This window comes from Neolamprologus multifasciatus, chromosome 14 (assembly GCF_963576455.1).
Source record: "Neolamprologus multifasciatus chromosome 14, fNeoMul1.2, whole genome shotgun sequence".
Classification (NCBI taxonomy): domain Eukaryota; kingdom Metazoa; phylum Chordata; class Actinopteri; order Cichliformes; family Cichlidae; genus Neolamprologus; species Neolamprologus multifasciatus.
In genome coordinates this window covers 8,697,169-8,718,223 of record NC_140452.1, presented here as the reverse complement: position 1 = coordinate 8,718,223, position 21,055 = coordinate 8,697,169, and the positions used below count along the sequence as shown (strand labels likewise).

General features: G+C 37.8%; 1 protein-coding gene across 7 annotated transcripts in view; it reads right to left on the bottom strand.

Moving 5' to 3' along the window:
* ncam1b (neural cell adhesion molecule 1b) overlaps positions 1-21,055 on the bottom strand; it is a 73,484-nt gene that overhangs the window by 45,311 nt on the left and 7,118 nt on the right. The window contains exon 1 of one of the 7 annotated variants that reach the window (XM_085184021.1): positions 263-13,387. The exons of the other annotated variants lie outside the window; for them this stretch is intronic. Within the exon in view, the coding sequence (XP_085040147.1) occupies positions 263-320 (58 nt within the window). The 5' untranslated portion in view covers positions 321-13,387. Of the gene's footprint in view, positions 1-262; positions 13,388-21,055 lie in introns of those variants that run through there. 7 annotated transcript variants of the gene reach the window in all.

Below are 21,055 nucleotides of genomic sequence, written 5' to 3'. Positions count from 1 at the left end.
CAATCAGATTGTATAGGAAAACAAATATTGCAAATATTTTTGAATGCAAGCTCTTGGCTGCAATAAATAGCTTACAGGGAATGAAATATGCTTTTCATATTAATATGAAAAGAGTGTAAATATTTTCTGTTTCATTATGAAACTATGGTGGCGCAAATTAGATTAGTGAGCGGCCACACTATTGGTAATTAACAGGAAACACTGTCTGAATCCCGAGTGAACAATTGAAGTAAGCTTAGACTGGATCACCGCATCAAAGAACTTAAAGGAGTAGAACTGTAGATAAGAGTAAGCAGGAAAATTATTTTTGCCTGTAGCATACATTTCAAGCACGGTTTACCAATAACTGTAATATTTCTTAATTCCCTACCTTAAGAGTATTTATAGCATTACTTGTAGCATATTTCCAGAAGTAGCAGTTATGGTATGCCAGTTGGTTAATCTACCTAATCTAAACGGTCCAGACTGAAATGACTCAACTGCTGGATAGACTATTTTTTGAACAGTCACAGCCAGCCTTCAGATGATGAAACTTCTCTCTATGTACTGTATTACAGGTTGTTTTCATACTACAAATACCAATTACCAGGAAAATACTTCATAGCACAGATTTGATAGATGGATGGATGGATGGATGGATGGATGGATTTTAGGTTGTGTTTCTTGTGACTTTGGTAAAATAAGACTGCCACTGGTGTTGTCTACTTGCTAGTAGATTTTTCTCAGTTTCAAGGGAAACATAACACTTTTAACACATCATTGTGTTAAAATGTGTCCTGTTAAATTAACACTGTCTTTCAATGTTACAGACTATTAGGGCTGCCAAGTTTGCTTCCAAGCTCACACATTACTGTCATTTTATTATCGGCCACAGATGCTAGCAGATACCTTAATGATAACTAACGGCTAATGATAACAGATGGTTAATGTTGCTATCAGGTAACTGCCAGTACATCTCGGCAATTAACTGAAAATAAAGCAAAACCGGCATTCACCTCTAATCAATGTGATCTTGCCGATGTTGGTTATTACATTTGATTGTTTTAAATTATGTTAGTATGCCTCCCAGTATATATGGTACCTTTTAAATCATACCACCTCATGTGACTTCGCCGCACCCAGTCTAAGCATGATGGAGGAAAAGCCGAACACTGAGCTGATTACCCAACTTTCATATGTCTAAAGATGTATAGTTTCATGCATCGGTTAAAACACTCGACTCCAAGTACACGACGCCCAGCTGGAAAAACTTCACGCAAGTTGAGCTGCCCGAGATTCACAGAATTTACAGAAAATGTTACATTTTTGTGATTTATATCGTAATCGGATGATAGATGTCTTATATCGGGATATGAGCTTTTGGTCATATCGCACAGCCCTAACCTCATATGCATCTGCCAATAAATATAACTTCGTCTCAACGGAAGCCGCTAATGACTGTTACTGTCCCATTTTCTACTGTCCTGCAGCCACTTGTCAAACTGACTGGAAGAGAACAGACCAATTCAAAGAAAGAAACCCTACCTCCAACTAGTGTTTTACAGCAAAATTGGAGACCAACACAGGCACACCATGCCCAAGAATAAATGCAGCCAATACCATAACTATGTTGAAAGCTCTACATATAGATTCAACAGAGACATATAAATGACGTCCTGTTTTTGTTGTGTGTTAAGGCCCCGATATCTTCCAAAATCTTCATTCTCTCTGCGCAGCCTCTGTTCAAACGAAGCCATAATAAAGCATCCAAAAACAAAACTAAATTTGTTTACCCCAAACATCTTTGCCCAAGGAACAACAAATGTTTGTAAAGTTTCAAAACAAAATTTAATGCACAAAATCAAAGAATGTAAATGCAATGTAACTTTTTACATCCATTCCTTCCTTATTATTCCTTATCATATTAGATATTTGAGCTTGATCGTATTGACTTGCACTATTTTAACTGTAAACACCTTATCATAAAACAATAAAAATTAAACTTTAACAATTTACAGGGAAAGTATGGCTCTTGAATACTGACGCTGGAACAATGACCTAAAATGAGGATAGCAGAAGATGGTCTAAAGAGTACCAGAAGGTGCTATGTACTACTAATTGCCAAACCTTACCTTAGGCTCATAAAACTTGCGTTCATATAGCAGTACCATACACAAGCCTGTGCTGTTTCCTAGCCGTTAAGGCACCCAGCAATAGACTGGATGAGAGACCTACAGAGAAATAAACAATTCAAGTAGAAAAGAATGACCTAGTTCTGAAGAAACATGTAATTTCCCTGCAGTTCAACTTGGCATTCAATTGCTTTTACATAAAATGAACACAAAAAAGTCCCACTGGGGAGTGCCTCATCCAAATCAACCCGAACGTGTCCGCCTATGATGCAATAAACAACCCAGGAACACAAAGTTACAATGCAAGGTTGTCAGGAAGTATTCAAAGAAAATTCAATTTGCAATCTGACTCAAGAAACAGACAAACTGTAATAATAATAAAAAATAAATTTAAAAAAAAGATGATTACTGTAAATAATAGCTGTTGTTGACTAAAACAAAATATGGCTGGAATTTAAAAATCAACTGCCAACAACTGGTTTAAGATTGCTTGTCTCACCCAAAACCTAAGCTGCAAATTAAAGTCTTACTTAAATGAAATAACGACAAATTACATCACGAAAACACTAGCAATGTTTGTCTGTTTCTTCTGCATCCAAACAATAACTATGCTCCTGGCATTAGCAGTTCATTTGTGATGTAACATTTTCTGTAGCTCTGGGCAATGTCATATTTGGATGCAGGCTGATTATGACTATAGGAGACAGCTTGCAGTGTCAATAATTCATTACTCTGTAGGTCATCAACCACACAGTGGTGTTTTAGTCTTGGAGAAATCTCATTAAATTCATACTAACATGTATAAAAACAAAATTATTATTGGTAAGATATCATCAGTTACATCGTTTATTTATTTGCTGCTTCCCAATGCAGATCACAGCATGATGCTGGAAAATGCAAAACATGTTTTGCCATCTATCTGAATACAGCTGTGGTTTGGGGACCAGAAATGGCAGCAAAAATCCTTCTTGAAACTCTGCTATCATTTCTGTGTACGAGTTTCTATTTAAGGATCATGTTTGCCATTTCTTCAGAATAGCCATAGGGTATTATACTACAGCACATGCATAATTTCATGCACATGTGCTCGCACGTGTGTACAAGCGTTTGTATGTGACGACAGTAATGGAAGGGTAAGATTTCATGAATGAAAATTATGTACATTGATGTCCCTGAGTTACAGCAATCAGTGGCTGCAGCTGGAGGACCTTTAATAGCCTCGTGTAGCTTAAACCTATCTTTTCTAGCATGGCTTGTATCTTAAATCTACATTTCCCAGAGGAACACACTGTTATTTTGGAAGTAGCTGGTAAGATGTGAAGGGCAAGTACACTATATGGATAAAAAAAAATTATGCAGAGTTTGGCCTTTTTCTTCTGGCCTCTGTAGTTATCTTAGAACACTCCGGGTGCTGAAGCCTAGGCTGTCGGATGTTGTAGTAAGCCTCGACCCAAGCCGTGACTCGCCTCACTTGCCATGTGGGATTATGCTCATCATCTATTCTGCCAACGTAAAAAACACATTCAAACACTTAAACTTTAAGCCTGCCAAACCGACAGTCACAGTAATAAACATCAGCTTGCTATTTGTGGTCTAAACCAAACAAAAGATTGAACGTGTCCTCCAAATAAATGGTGTACTTGCCATGAGGGCAAGGAAGCTCATAATACATTACTAAAATTTATATTATTCATATTTGGCTTTTCAGCAGGGACACACAAATAAGAATGCGTGCGCCACTGCTTCACTGTCAAAGAGCATTTAATTGGCAGCTTCTAAATAACCGGAAAGCAAATGATTCTATAATTCAACTGTCTCCAGAAATCAAGAGCCTCTTGTTCAGTAATGGTGCCAGTGTGTTTATAATATATTGAAAGCGGCTGACTCATCCGTGTTCAGTGATGATTTGTCCCAACAAGCTACAAAAGCTGCCAATGATTTACAAACTTAGGCCAATTTATGGTGTTGATTTGTTATTACAAGTACAAAACTCAACTAACGCATTTGTCACTTGAGCAAACCATAACCAGATTTATTTATTACAATGCACAAATTACAGCTAGCGAGCCATTTGAAATGACAATAATATATGCATTTCAACATTTGACTTGAGAATTGGTCGGTTTCACAATGCAGCAGACACAAGACTCAAAAATTCGGAACACGTTTTGATTCCTAATTCATACTGGTATCAAGAAAACCCTCTAATTACAAAAAAAAGGATGGGAAACATTTAATGTAGCACTGGGATTCCAGTTTGAAATGAACAGTCTAAGCCTTAAACACCAAAATAATTTAACTTTTAATTTAAAAAAATATTTATTGGAAAGGCATCTTCAAATAGCTAATACAACATTTTGTACATTTTGCAAGACATTTTATTTTATTTTAACTGCTTTGTTTTTGCAAATTTTACCATGATGAGTTATTGTTTGTACAGAATATCATGCCCACAGCCTTCCTGGCAGGAAGAGGGATGGAGCTTTTTTCATACATGGCTGTTTTGTGCAGGTCAAGCAGCAGGACTCCTGTGCTGTGTCTGTCACAGGGAAAAAAAATTGAGTGCAGCACTCATTTTAGAGAGAAGGCTTACATTCCTCCAGATAAGATGGAGTTCTGGATGGGATTTTGAAGTCAGGACTGTGGGACGCTGATAGCTGGTATGGTTCCTTGAGTGCAAGCCGCTGCTTCACTTTCACTTTCAGGAGAAGCTTATTGTACAGGTTCCGGTGGGAGCAATGATCAGGGATTCGGCTTAAAAGAAACACAAACTGTGCTTTAACTCTGTATTTTTAATGTCCGATAACTTTCCAATTTGTTGATATCACAATTTAAATAATAAGAAGCAATCCTAACGTGAACTAGCAGAAACATACTGCTTTGAAAACAAATTAATATCTCGTAAAATATAAATGTTCTTTTGGTTTGCTAATAGCTTTACCACATAAGTAACTACAAAGTAACTCAGGTAATACTCTCCCCATCTCACACTGTGTCAAAACATGCTAATTCAACTGAGTATAGTTGTTAAAAAAACAACTATAACTGTCATTTTCATGCATAGAAACACATTTTTTCTGTTAAATCTTATTGCTGATGCTTAATGCTATGTTAATCTTATTGCTTCATATTTCTCTACATTTATTCACTGAGGTCACCAATCTGGGAGTTGCTCTTTAAGTGCTCAGTTTCAGAACTTACTAGTTTTAAGGAAATAGTGAGTATTTGCTTGCCGCTCATGCCTCTCAACCACAGTTATACTCATTTCTACCAGTTGCTATGGAAACGTGTTTCCCTGCTCCCTTCTCCCCTTACTTTGACATCACCGCTTGCCCGCCGCTCTCTCCCTCTCTCCCTCCCTCTCTCCCTCTCTGATTGGAGGCAGCAGTGCAGCCTCAGAGGAGTGACTATTTACATTGAAGAGGCTGTCAAAACAACGAACACACAATTTCAGCTGATCACCGTGGCTGCCTTCAGTGGTTGAGCCGTTGGTGGTAGTAGGCTTGAATGTCTCTACCAGCTAACTACATACTGTACAGAGCTATAAATTCAACACTCTATACTATACTATACAGTACCATTCAATAAAACTACTGGATGTCTAAAGAGCCAAGGCTCAGCTGGTGCTTGCCTTATTATATTTCCAGTCTCAGGCATCGATATCTGCAAGGCTTTAGACAGTTGGGGCCTCTCATTTGTGCATTACTTTTCAACTATAAGACTGAATAACAGATGGCTAGCAGCTTACAGTCACTGTTCATTAGCTCTAAAAGAAATGTTTATGAGTCGACCCAAAAGGAACCCCTAGCACAGAAATATGACTGGTTCCTAATTATGTGGATCCATTTCAAAGCTTTCAACTTTTAATACCAGATCTTTCTGTAGCATCTATAACACAGAATAAGGCTTGTCTCTCAAATCATCTTAATTTCTTTTTCATAATTTATAAATAATAAATTATATCTGAAAATTTTAATATTCTCCAATCACAGTCTGCAGAAAACAGGATGTATATTATGTGAATCTTAGGTGTTAAAAAATGAAAGTGAAAAATATCACTTGGAATACTGACGTAATCATCATATTTATGTGTTATATAATAGGGCAGAACACATTAAAATAAGAGGCTGAGGCAGCAGAAGCTGAGCTGCCACAGAGGGGATGATTCAGATTTTTATCTCTTGTTAAAGAGTGGCTGCTTGAAAGGTTTTTGGCTGTGATATTGAAGTATTCTAATATAATGCATATTTGATCTCATATCATCTTTATCATATTGTCATAGGCCAAAAAGATCTGTGTACTGTAGCCTATGCCGTTCACTATAAAAAAGGATTTACCTTAAATACAGATTTAAAATCAACTATAATCAAATATAAATCTGATTCAATTCAAAAAAACGAATTTTTTTAGTTTTTAAAACTAAAACACGGACCTTTTTCGTGTTGATCGCTGCAAAATTAAAATGTGTCAAGTACAGATCTAGGCAAATGTGGAATAATGTGATGCTTCAGTGCGCTGGTTCAGTTTTTCAATTTTCATCGACTGTATTCATGAGCAAAATTCAATTTGGGAAGTTATTTTTCCAGGTTTACACTTGAGTGTAACACGCTCCCAGACATGACACTTTCAAATTCATTTTACAGTCTGCTGGAAAAAAAATAAGGACAAAACTCACATAATAATTGGTGCCGTGGTAAACACTGCCATGGTGCTCAGAGATCTTTAACATCGAACGGAGGCCAAAATATGAGTTTAAATGATCTCTCTCTTTCTCTAATGGCCATATGCCTCTCTGAGCTGCATCCCTTTTCCTCTCTGTGCTGAAGATAAGCTGTGACTCAGTGAGCTACGGTGCAGTCCACTTCAGTGGCCAAGAGAAATTTGCCCTCATTCAGGCAATTTAGTGTGAGTGCCCCTCAGCATCTGCCTCAGCTGTGCACCACACAACAAAAGCCCAGGGAGGCGGAGAGCTGAGCGCCTGTGACCCATCATGCCATGCTGCGTGCTCCTGTAATGAATCAGTATTTAGAAGGTTGAATACAAGGCCAAGGAGACAATATAGACATTGTGCTGTCAGAGACGCTCAAAAATTAGGTGAGAAAAAGCTTTAAAAAAAAAATAATACACAGAAAACAGATCAATTTTGGCCTAGCAAAAAAACCAGATAATTCTGCAAAAGAAACCAAAACAATCCATAATAAACATGTTTTGTCATCTCAAACAAACAGATACATGATCCTGTGAAAAAAAAACATAATTATGCCCAAAACCCGAGTTTGATTTTCATCCAGCTTAGAGCTCCAGCAGAGCTGTACAACCTGTGCAAGGACTGAGAGAGAGCAGTCTGTCACTATGTCTAAAAAAGACATGCATAATCAGTGAAATGGAAAGACTCTTGGAGGCTGAATACTGGAGACTCTGCAAGGAATTTTTATTTACAGTTTGAATTCTCCGTGGCAAGAATAGGGAGCCTGTGTAACATGAACAATGACTGAAATGTTAACCATCACTGTCTGTCACTGAAAAAAAAAAAGAAAAAAGAACACTCGTCCTTACAGATTAATCATTACAGTGTTTCTCCTGTGACTTCCCTGATGGTGCTAGTCACGACACACTCCCCTGAAACAGCCCACAAAGCAACCACTCCGCTTGCTACTTGAGTGAAAGCCATTAAAGGTTTAGCAGAATAAAAAAAACTATACGGCTGTGCTAAATGGGCAGATTTTCATACATCGCTAATAATTAATGTAACAACAAAGAGGGGGGAAAAAGGGCTAACTGGGAGGGTAGGAGGACTGGACGGAGGGAGCCAAAATGACCACTCAGCCACAAGATGCCTGTGACTACACAGAACCCCGAAGCCTGGCACATGCACACAGCTCCCTCTGTGTGTCCATTGAGAAAGCAGACAAGCTGGGACGAGCCGGATAAGCCTGCCTGTGACTCCACCAGGAAGAGGATCAATAGGAGGGAATGCACCATTTCGGATACAGCCAGACAGAGCCAGGGGCAGGGCAGAGAGGCAGAGCAGCACTTGAGTGCTCATTATGTTGTGTAGGATGACACAGTGTGTGCAGCCACTTCTGGAGTTATCTATGAACGGAGGGAGGTGTTGCAAACCCCTCAGAGATTAGGGCAGACCACACAGTAATTGGATTAAAGCACTAATGAAAATAAAAACTGGCATGAGCGTGTCTCCATCAAGGTTACAGAGCTGAGGAGGACAATCACATGAGCTAGCTGATAGCAGGTGGGGAAAAAAATCGCTCGCCAGGAGTCCAAACCTATCGCACGACCAGACAAATACTGGACAACGTTCATCGTGGCCGCCTCGTTCGCCTCGCTTGCTGGCATGGAAACAGTTGGCTGCAGCTGAGCATTTGGACATCACCCACCAGCAGTCAATCACATAGCAATGTCCCGCCTTCTATACAGAGTCTCAAACACCTGCCAAGTATCAAATGCCAGTAAAATTTGTCTTTGCCAGTAAATAAACAAGGGTCAACCACCACAGTGGCCAAGACGATGATGCCTCAGCTGCCTTCTCCTGTCCTCAGATTATGTCCCTGCTGACCAGTGAACACTTTCTCCACTCTAAGCCAATCAAACCAAAGCAAAACAGTGCCTGTGTATCAAAACAGGTTTCTGAGGAGCTGTTTTAAATCCTGGCTCTACAAAAAAAAAATGCTAAGCTGTTATTTCCCACTTGACAATATGATTAACCAGCCAAACACCACTTTAAAGATGACCAAACAGACTGCATGATGAATACAAAACTGAGTGACCAAGCTTGAAATCAAAGCGTTTACCTGTTCAACAGATTACTGACTTTTTCACCATGTTCTTCAATTGTTCCAGAGCATGAAGCAGCACTCAAAATGAGTGGGTTTGTGTTACGGCTCACTCACATCAAGCGTGAAGATTGAAAGGAGAGAAGAAACAGCAGCACGGCAGAGTGAAAAGTAAAGTAGAAAGTAATGTTCCATAATCAATCAAACATAATTAAACTGATGAAATAATATTTTAAGAAAAGAGAAATATTACATACAGTAGAAGCTCCTTTTATACTGTCAAATGGGGTTTAAAATACTTGTTTTGTATGTTAAATTTCAACTTACTGCAGTTAGAAACCCTGTGTAATAACCCTATTTTGATTTCATATGTTATTTCAAAATACTAAACCAAGCTGTCAACAGCATCCTGCAACACCAGCATGTTTCCTCCTCTTATACAATCCATATGCATAGGATCTCTCTCCGTCTTACTAATCAGCCTCCACAGTCTTCAGTTCAGTTCACATGGCCGATGTGTATAAACAACATTTTCCCAATTGAAAATCTGGCCTCCTGGTTGCAGTATCTGAATAAAACCCTGTTTATTACAACACAAGAATGATGACAAAGACCCTCATTTTTTTTTAACAAATTAAAAACAACAGACTTTATAGTTTTTGTTGAAAATTTTTGTCCTCCAAGACACTTGGGACCAATTGCTGAAGTGGGTACCTTGGTTAGGGACAATAACAGGCCTCTTCTATTAACTATTGTGCATGTTCATATGGTTCAAAAACGCAGCAGCCACAGGAAATACAGTGACAGGAGGAGTCAAAACAGATTCTTGACCTTAAAAGTAATACATATTTATATAACAACAAAAGACATTTATCAGCATACTTTTTATATTTTGGGCTATTGAGGTTGTTTAAGTACAGAAAAAATCCAAAATGAAATAAATAAAAATAATCATAGCACCTGAACCTATTAGTTTGGGCTTCTAGGGAGTCAAATTCCACCACTATAAAGAAAACTGGCAAGCTATATTTATAATTCAATACAAAACAAGAGCATCATTGCCAGAGAAATGCTGCACAATTTCAATTTATCTCAATTATCTTTTCATAAGTGCTGGAAGCCAGAATGGTAATTGAAAATAAAATTATTTTAATTGTCCAGTCCTGCCCAGGGTCATGGTCAGAATTCTTATTGCTGATTCTGACTTCTCTGAAGTTGTAAAGTGCTTTGTAACAAGGACACGCTTGTACTCCAGTAGAATGCTATGTGTTATTCAAGGCCATTCCCGATGTCCCTCATTAATCCATGCCACATCTAATTGTGCTAAGCCATAACAGCAGGCCATTAGCATTCTTAAGCAACACTGCCATCCTCTTCCAAAATATTTCCAGTGGCTGACTAATTAGCGATGTTGTCATGCAGCATGAGGATAGGCAACACCAGTTAAGAGTTTTTAGACACAGGTGGGCTTGTTCAGGCAAAAGCTGAACAAGTTGATGGAAAGGTTCAGGTTTAGGCAGAAAAGACAGTTATGACAAGAGACGATCACGCAGCGCGATAAAGTCATCTGTTTTGTGTTATCTTTCGGTCCGCCAAGTCTGTAACACAAATGTTGTGATTCAGTTATTTAACACTTATAGTCAGACAAGTTCATATTCGACACATAGACTAGACAAGCAGTGACTCATGAACAACCTGTTACTACACCTGCTAAGAAATCTGTCCATGGTTAATGTTGGCATTTAACGTCAGGCGTTCCTTTCTGTACAAATCCAAAGAGCTAACACACATTTAAAAAAAATAAATAAAATTGTATTAACATTCAATTCACTTCCTCGCACTACATATAGCTTCTCAAATGAACAACACGAAAAAAAAAATCTTTTTCACTTCAAAAAGGTTTTTATTTCTCTTCTTTACAAGCATCTCCATCATGTTTGCGGTATAGCTGTCAGTAAAAGAGAGCAAGGAAAGCCCAAGGTTGTGTTCTGCATTCTTTGAGACAGACTGACAAGGCGTGGTCGGGCTACACGATGGTTCCACTGAGGGCGACAGATGGCACAGAGGCACCTTATGACACAACATTAGCTTCCACACATACACACCTTCTTGGCCAATCAGAGACTGGACTATAAAAATAGACACTGGGACAGGGCTAGCCTCCAGAGAGTTAACTTCCCTGTTTCTAAGAGCTAGGATCTCCAGAGACGTCCACAAAGAGGGAACACTTTCACTGCCATTAATCTAGGCACTAGAATTTTTTACAACTATTAGCAACACAATGCCTTTTAGATCCTTTAATACCTTGTTATTATACGTGAGTGTTTTCATTATCATGCTTTTTATTTCATTATCAGTGGAAATGTATTTCAAGGCAGTTATGCTGATGATATGTATAAAAAAAAAAGAAAAATCACTATATTTGCTATGATTTGTTATGGATACTTGCCGGAGCATTTCATTTGGTTGACCTTCAAATTATAAAAAACAGTCAAGCTACTTGATTGGTACAGATTCAGTTTCCCAGCTTACAATTCATTAAATTCAGCCTGAGGTAGAAGGAAGGCAGTATACGCTGCACGTTCGAGCTGTAGTTCATTCAATGTTCTGTTACAAAGCCTGTGAGCTGTGCTAACAGAATACATTTGTCAGCAGTAAAAAGCCTGGGAAATTCAGAAGTCGGAAATGTAAGTCATCTGAGGAAGACAGTTTAGGTCTTCTTTTTTTTTCCTTTGAGAAACTCAGGTCATTCCCAAGTGAGGGGATATATTAAATAAAAGTTTTCATCTAAGTCATGTTCAAAATGTCTCAGACACAAATTTTCCAAAAGAAAAAGAAAAAAAATCAGACTGAAATAACTGCAATCATGTAAGGAGACCCCACATATTCACAATATAGTACCAAAGACACTACAATATATGTTTTTTAATCAAATGGAGGTTCTACAAGTTCTACTACTACTTCTACTACTTCTTCTCCTCCTCTAGCACTGTGAGATATTATTCAGCAAGTTAAATAGAGGCATGAAAGCTGCAACTGTTTGCATGTAATTGCTTCAAAACCATTTATTTGCAACACAGAGGATGCAAAATCCCGCAACCTCTGTGAGATTCTACAAGAACACAAATAAATCACCCCTGATTCCATGTGTAATACAGTTGTGACACAACTGTATTACACATGGTTTATTATGGTTTACTACAAGTTTATTGTAGTACTCTGTGGGTGTAATCTGCAGGTATTAGTGTACTGAAGGCACAGTAAAGCTGTCACACCCCATTAAAAGTGCACCTTTTAGTGGAGTTTTTTTGTTGACTCATCCATATGGAGAGATTTTAGTGTTTGGAGAGGCTAAAAAAAGTCTGTTTTGGTGGACCCTTTAGAAGTATGATGACTTCCCTTACCACCTATTGTCAATAATAAATGTATTCATGGTTTTTACTGCTCTTCTGAGCCTCCTGAATATTTCTGTATGCTCTCATAATTTGCACAACACACAGATCAGGCTGAGACCAATTATTGTCTAAGTGACAGCAGCATACATTTTTACCCCTGTGTAGCTCCAGCTTGTTTATGATGGCCACTGTCGCTGGCTATTTAAACGAGACACTAGCAGAGTAACCACAGTCACCTCAGCCCACAGCATCCTGGAATTGTGGCAAAAATCTGTCAACCTATCACTGAAAAATCACCAAAAAACCTAAAGCAACACAACAGCTCTGTGATAGAGCCCTGCAATCACGATGTCTCATGTTGCAAAAGAATTTCAATGCTGCATTCCACCATGTTTATTTTCTAATTAAGGGCTGGGCAACACATTAAACTGCAATGATTTGGACACAAACTGCATATAGTGCAGTCCAAATGTAATTAAATATTTTTTTTTCTTGATATAATATGATTGTAGATCTGCTACATTAAATGAGGGTCCTTTGAGTTCAGGAATACAAGGCAATACTAAAAGAATAACTGTTATTTCTTTAATTAATTGCTCATTTGTAAGAGAAAGTATGGGAAAAAAACACTGACTGTATGCTGTACATTAGGGCTGCCACAAACGATTATTTTGATAGTCAACTAGTCACCGATTATTTTTGCGATTAGTCGACTAATCAGATCATGCATCCATTGGACGTAAAACGTACAGCTTATTGCACCAGCATGCATCTGCTCTTATATAACTATCATTAGCTTACAGCATTAAGTGTTTAAGGTATGTCCTAACTAAAAATAAAGACAAGATGATAGTTTATTAAATTTTAATGAAATTTGCAGATTGTTTCGGTGGAGCTTAATAAACTCAGCCGTCTGCTCCTTGCTATCTAAAATGTAACAGGACACCGGAGTATATTCTCGTGCATCTCACACTTCTGATAATCAGTTGTCTGCTTGACGTTTATTCAGCTGTGTAAAAACTATAACTTTAATCTCAGCCAAACCGATTTACTCAGGAACAAATAAAATACTGAAAAAAGCCAAACAATAAAATTTTTAAGTTATCCAAGTTACTTATATATCATGTATCCGGTGTTCTCACGGCTCTAGTAGCCTTGAACCCCGGCTAGCTATCGAGCTAGTGGGTAACAGACGTCTCCGAAAACGTCGGATCGCTTTTGAAAATATGTGGTGTCTTGATAAACTGAGCAGATATTTGAGGTTTACACAGCTACATTCTCGCCTGAAAATATGTTAAAAGTTTATTTTGTGACCCATAAAGAATAATAAGAGTAATATTAAAACCAACTAGCTGCCGCCATTGTTGAAAACTGAGCAGGGCCGCGCTATGAGTTCTGGCACAGAGCTTCTTCTTCTTTGGGGTTTAACGGCAGCTGGCATCCTTGTACATGCAGTGCTACCATCTTCTGTTTCAGTCCGTTATTACACTCTTAAATCCTACTACTTATTCCTGCGTCTTTTGGGATCTTACAAAGCTTCAAACGACGCATCGACTGTTAAATTAGTCGTCGACGGTAATCGCGACTAGTCGACTAATCGTGGCAGCCCTACTGTACATAGCCATTGCTATGTTCTGTGATAGGCATTAACTGATGTAACTCTTACATCATTGTTTAAGAAAGATCCTCAGAATATATGACTAAAACCACTTTTTTGTTCATATGAATAGCTGGACAGCTGGATCAAGGCATCAGTGTAAACTTTTAAAAGTACTTTTATATTGAATGCCAAGAAATACAGTGCCTAAAGGTCCAGTAAATGGAAAGACAAACTAATAGTTTAAGTATTGCAACATAATACTCAAGGTCATAATACAAAAAAAATGACAGGGGCACTTTTATTTGACTCAGCCTCTTCACATCAATAAACCTAATGCACACAAACAACTGTACGCACATCTTTACCAATATGGTTCACTCACACCAGTGTTCTGAATGTCACAGCAGCTGATGCCAATAATACTTAATGTTTCAGCATGGTGGCAGCATTACTAGTGAAACAGAGCCCTGACCCTGTTCAGTCAAATTGTGTTTTAACTGTTTTTGCAGCCACTCATGCAGAGAAAGCAGCCATGTGCTGTCATAAGGTAGAGAAAAGTCCTTCACAGGCATATTCCTCTTTCCACTAATGGTGGGTGTTGTGAAGGAATCTCCAGTGGGAATATGCACTCAAGTCACTAGTATGCCACTGAGGATACAGGGGATGATTACTGTTTGCTAACAGCATACATGCAGCCTCATCACACACGTGCTTTCTTTTTACTTTTTTTTTAGATTATTATTCACTGCAATAATGGTTCATTAATGAGAAATGCAAATGTGAAAAATAAAACATGTTCTGATTTGTTTGTTGTGCCAGTCTCCCATTGGTTTAAAATGCATTTAGCTTGACAAAGATATGCTCTGAGGAATACACCACCATAAAAATCTAACAGGGTTGGGGTTAAGTAAATCAACACCATTTTAAGGGACTGTTAACATTTGAGCACAACCCTTGTTTTGAGCTGCTCTATACTGCAGCTTTATAATCACAACCAAAAGTACAGTAGCATTTAATACAATACTAAAACTATAAAGATAATCTTGGGAAGATGGCAATGGTTCTTATTGGCGGTTTTCATGTTTTACTCCCAGTTTCAAACATATTAAGGATGCATAGATGACCCGCCGCCACACTGGCTTGGTCACCGTGACTGGTGTTGTGAGATTATTTGCTTCAGAGCAATTTTCATCTGCTGTGGCATCTATGGAAAAGATGCACGATGGGGTTCATGACACATCCGGCTTCTGCTGGCAAAGAGAGCAAGACAGCTTTCAGCCAGTGGAAGTCAATGAGTCATACTGAGTAGGGATCCTTTAGGGAGCAGTGTGAGAGACAGGGTAAAACAGAGCAAGACAGACAAGCAAGACAAGAGGCCAAGCTCACAGCACGGCATTAAAAAGAGAAAAAAGTTAGGTTCAAAGAAAGCTCTGTATTATACAAATTCTGTTTGGATACTGCATTTTAGTATCAAACATTACATGGGTAAATCAAGTGGTAAGCTTTATTGACTACTGGTTGATTTTTTTTAACTACTCTTTTCTGCTGTAACTAGGTATCATTGTTTGGATTCTAGATATTTAGAAGCACTACTAATAACAATAAAAATATTCCCTATCAATAAAGTAATACAGAGGACATATTTTAATTATTTAAGAATTCTATATAGGATTTATCATATCAATTGTCTCTGTGGTGAAGAACTGTTTTCTAATTCGTCAACTACTCTTTGTCAAAATCATAATTTTTATGATTAATTTATATTAAATTAAGAAAATGATGAAGTGTAATGGCTTTTTTTTTCATTTAGTTTTTGAGCAATGATACTTTAATATGGTATCAGTGAACCAGCACTAAACAAATACTACCAAGTGTTTCTTGATGGGTTAGTACTCAGACAGTTTAAAGTCACTGCTTGATCAGTAATGTTCAAAACATAAAAAGCTATTTGTCAAGATTTAAAGTGAAATTTCATGAGTTATGAGTCATCAGCACTTGTCTATTTTAGGGCACCAAATATTTACAAGAGCTGCATGTCTATCTATTAATGTGTGATTCGACTTTTAGGTTCATAATTTTATTGTGAAAAATATAATGATGGAATTTCCAGAGTTATGTTGAGATTCTTAGTTTTTTCCTAGGTTTGTCAATAAATGTCAGACTCACTATCCCAAAGCATCCATATCAATGTCCACAGCTAGAAGACTGATGTGGAATTACTGGCAGAACATTATGTGTGCGGAGTTTACCCTACCATTATATGACTTCAGCGCTATGCCTAAGTGTTTTAACACAGCACGCAAGATCAATGAATGGAAAAAATAATAATAATCTATGACTATATGTAGCTCTCTACCTTTCCAGAAAAAACACACAATATTATTTTTTGCAGGAACAGACAATCAGTATAATTACAGCCTTCAACAGCGAGTTCTTCATTAGGAGTTGTTCCTCTTAATGCAAGTGATGTCTATCTCCAGCACCGTAAAACAGGGTTTTGGACTCAACTCCAATAACGTGGTGGACTAACAACAGCACAGAAATGGAGATGTGATGGTGTACTGGTCCTAGAGAGCCCAACAATATCTAAACAGCCTTCAGCATTTCAGATCACATCCCATCCATCACCTGCACCCTGTCATTGTAGCACTCCAGTGGTCTCTGACTCAGATGGACAACTGAGTTTTCCAGCTGCACCTCCTAACCAATGGGTGTGGGTGCCAGGTTTAGGAATTCCACAAAGCGTTCTGTTAAGCTGACCATAACACTGCCAGTTAATGTCAGGAATCCAGTGCTCCCAATAAAAACAAAATAAAATGGCCTTTAACAGCTTCAGAAAATTGCTTCCACACCCAAACTTCTGTGGTTACATTTGATTAGTTACAGTGTGAATGAAAATGGTTGGGGTCTGTGGTAAATAGAGTGAACCTCTTCATGTGCTACACACTCCTAGTGAAGCTACTCTGTTGGGGGAAAAGGGTTGTTGCGACTCCCTGTTAGAGGAAATATAGTGGAAAGCATTTCAGTTAGAAGTTAAACACCTCAAATTGAAGTGAAATGTCTGTCAAATGGGGAAAAAATATGTAAACGCATGGCAGCAGAGTGCAAGCAGTAAGAAAGCAAATACAAGGACATGGTACGGTTTTCTTAGCATCAGTTATTCATTATTCATTGAGATCAACGACCACGGGCTTGCATCCAGTGTCAAAATAACAAAAGGTCAAAGTGGACATTAAGATCTCAGACTGTACAGTGTAAAATCTTCATCCTGCTCAAATTTCAATAGGAGGATTGCCAAAACAGTTCACAGTGGTTTTCGCACAGCTAGAAATAAAGCAGACAGCCAATTATCACACAACGATACAATCAGAATCAGGTAATATAGCAAACTGATCAGAAATTATCTGTAAATATTACATATTGGAATCAAAATGACACTTTTTTTTACCACGTAAGTGCACCTACAGTTCCAGGAGATAAAAAAGTTCTGCTAAGAATTAAAAATAGGGTCCATGTTGCCATGTAGGTTTCTCTCTATCTTTGGGCATATCCGTTACATAATTTTAAGATTGCTCTGCATGAATGAGAATGAAATGAGGTTAATTCCCAGCCCCAGTGATATCACTTTCTAAATTTTCCTCTCTTCTAATGCTCTTAAAATCCTAATACTGAAACATTTACCCATAAAATATAATTAACTTGACAATAATATGACATTTAACTCATCCCTGTGGCTACAGGCTAATAAATCTACAAAAAGCTGATTAAGAATATGCATAAAGTACTTTTAAAATACAAGGTTATTGATTGTTATGCAAATTGTAAGGGTCATTTGTTTATCATTATATTAAAAATTATTAACATGCTTGGTTTTCAACATGTATGGATTACATCACATAACCCCTGTCACATGTAAAACCATTACATGTGGCAAAACGGGGTTTTAACACTGTATAATTTTGTGACTGTTTATTTTCTGTAGGTTTGGGGAGTAATGCTTGTCTGAGAACTCACTGTCATTATTTCAAAGTGGATCCTGCATGTTGAATGGATCAGATATAGCTATAGCTGCTAATGCCCCCCTGGAGATAGAGCCTTCTTACTGTGATCTAATTAGCTTTTTTTCTCCTGAATGAGTGTCACTGCACTAGTTTAGTGACAGATTTTTTTTTTTAAATCATTTTGCTTCTACACTAAGACAAGCACAAAAATATAGATAAAGATTGAAAATAGGGTATACAGAAAGTATACTATTATTGATAATGAAATGCAGAGGGATAAGAAAATCTGCTTTATTATTTCATTACAAAACACCACATACAATATTTTACTACAAATGACTGGGTATAACAGGTAAATTGTCTTACAGCACATTTAATCTATATTCATAGCAACAGATTTTTGAATCAACGGAGCCCCTTTAAATTACTCTGCAACTGATTTCTGATCCAGCTGAGTATGGGTGGGTGATGTTGCATCCTTCCACTTTAGAAGAATTAGTGATCTAGCTATTAGACATACATAACTTAAGCTATATGTTCTAAGATTAGTTCTTCAACTGCTATTTGAAGTACTGCTATTAGTGTAAAATCCTGGAAAGTGGCCTTGAGTCAAAGTTTCTGAAAAAGTCTAAATTTGGGCCCTATTTTGCATGGTACACAGGGGGCTGATTTCAGGTCACGATTCATCTTTAGCACAGAAAGGTCGATGAAAAACTTTAAAATGGAAAAAAAAGTGTCTTACATTGATGAAGTAGGCATGTGCCCTGTTCAGAGTAGAATCAAATTCCGTGTAACCTAGTTTCACATAAATGTCAATCTCGTCTTGTTCTTTTGGTTGACATTCAAAATCTAGTTGTAATGGCTCACTAGCTTTTTTTTTATTACTATTAAAGCTTTAGAACACAGGGTAGGTTGGAGAATAAAGTGTTAGCCTTCTGGTTCTCTAATAATATGGTGATTTCTTTGTATCTACTCTCGAATTTGTCTTTTTTCATTTACAATTTTGCATTGTCTCCAGCTAACTGTGTGTAGCAGCCACTCAGAAAAGCAATTGCAAGTTGATTTTCTGTCTTGAGCAGGGCAGCTCTGGCTTGGATAACTTACTTTACAATTTTCCACAAGTCCTTCAAGCAGGTGGTGACCATTAGCCCTCTAACTTTCACTGATTAAGGTAGCAGAGTCTTTGACATTTTTTAATATATATAAATGGTCAAACATCAAAAACACGAAATGCACAATTTTACAGTATTTAAAAGATTTTAAATGTTAAGACTACATTTTTCATCTTTCCACACTAGTAGAAACCTCTAGTGGTACCACTATGATGGATTTCTTCCATAATTATATTACCACATGTCAAGACTGGGAGAAACAGAGGTATCTTTAAGTTGCCAGGCAATGACTAACCCTGTAGAGAAGTATAATGTTAGAGAGGGTGACACACTTTAGTGACTGAATCAAAAGAAAGCCTAGGGCATAGCAATCCAAATTTTCCCTGCTTTATGCATGGTGATGCATCCTACAGTGTTTCGGTAATGAATGCACCACGATGTGCATGGATGCATGAGAAGACGCACACACTGCTTCCCTTCACGCTACACAAAAGAAGTTGAGAGCCAAATCCTAGCCAACAGCATGTTACTTTATTATGGAAAGATGAGACACCCATTTTCTTAAATCAGACATACTGTAAGCTTGATAAGACTCTGTAAGCTCAAGCTGAGGAGGCTCATCTGCAACTCATGTAAAGTGGGACACAGTTCCTCCCAGCATGGACATGACATGATTGTAAGCCCATCTCTTATTTCAGGGGGCCACATGGGCCACAGACGAGGCTGTGATGATTTAGTTTGGGTCACAGGAGTGCTGTCTCTCCTGGCTTCTCTAACTGCCAAATAGGGCACAGAAAGGCCAAACAGAGCCAGCAGGTACTCACTTCATATCATCCTAAGCAAGGCGAAATAAGTCTTTATTTAAGGGTGAATAACCAGGAGAGAAAAGGTGACACATTTTGAAAGTGCATCAAGTATTTAAATAGATAAGGGGAACTGGTCAACTCTGGTAAAACAGGACTAGCAGTTTTGATCAGTTCTATTATACCCACTGACAACCTTAACTGTTTGCAAACATTTAATTATAACATATCTTCCTTAAAACATTGGATGGAATTAGAGCATTAAATTGACTTGCCTCCAAGTCAATAACTGATACTCAAAATTTTGAAAATTCCACAAAGGGAAAACTTCAAAGAAGAGAGAATAATGCCTAAAAGTTTGTGAGTTTAGGGTTACATGTCCACCGGGATACTGTGTTCTGTTAATTCAATGAATGACAAGGACACATTGCCCTAATTTCATGCAAGTGCTGAGATATTAGCATGTCTATATCTGAGAGAAGCTGGAACAGTCTGAAGTTACTCTAATGTTCAACAGTGTCTGAAGAAGATTTTTCCTGCTCATATACATTAAAAACAAAGCAAACCCAGCTTGCCTCCCAGGCCACTCTGTTCAGTTTACTTTAACCTGTTTCATACTTTTAAATTAAATTTGATAAATATTAATCCCAGACATATTAAGTCAAAACTCCCAGGAATGCCGTAAGATCTGTACCCCAGCAGAAGCTAATCACTCAAAAAGAAAAATTAATAAAAACTAAGCCCACAGCCTGTGAGTCTTCTGTGAGCACACCCTTAGGAAAGGATGTTTATGTTCCTCCTACAGTATCTCACAGGGTAACATGCACGTGTAATGCTATCTTTTTTAACGTCCTTAGGCACTAAATCTCCTCAACTCTCTCAGACCTGGATCTGTCTAATCCAGTCCCCATCACCAAAGAGTCAAGCAGTCCTGGCTTGAATAAAAACACAGTCACCCCCTCCCTTGCTGCTTCATCCTAATTCTGGGTGAAACCTTTAGATTCTATGAGAATGTTAAAAATGATGTGTGAGAGGTATCAGAGCTACTGAGTAAGGGAACGGGCATCATGGACTGTTTAACAGTTAAAGTAACATAATAAATTTTCAAAATTGAACGTCTCAACAAATAAAACACTTGAAAAATGAATAGCTGACAACTGTCTCCCAGAAACTGTTCCCACTGCAATAGTTGTTTGTCTCCATAATCTGTTACATAGCGAAACAAATTCGGGTTCAATAAAC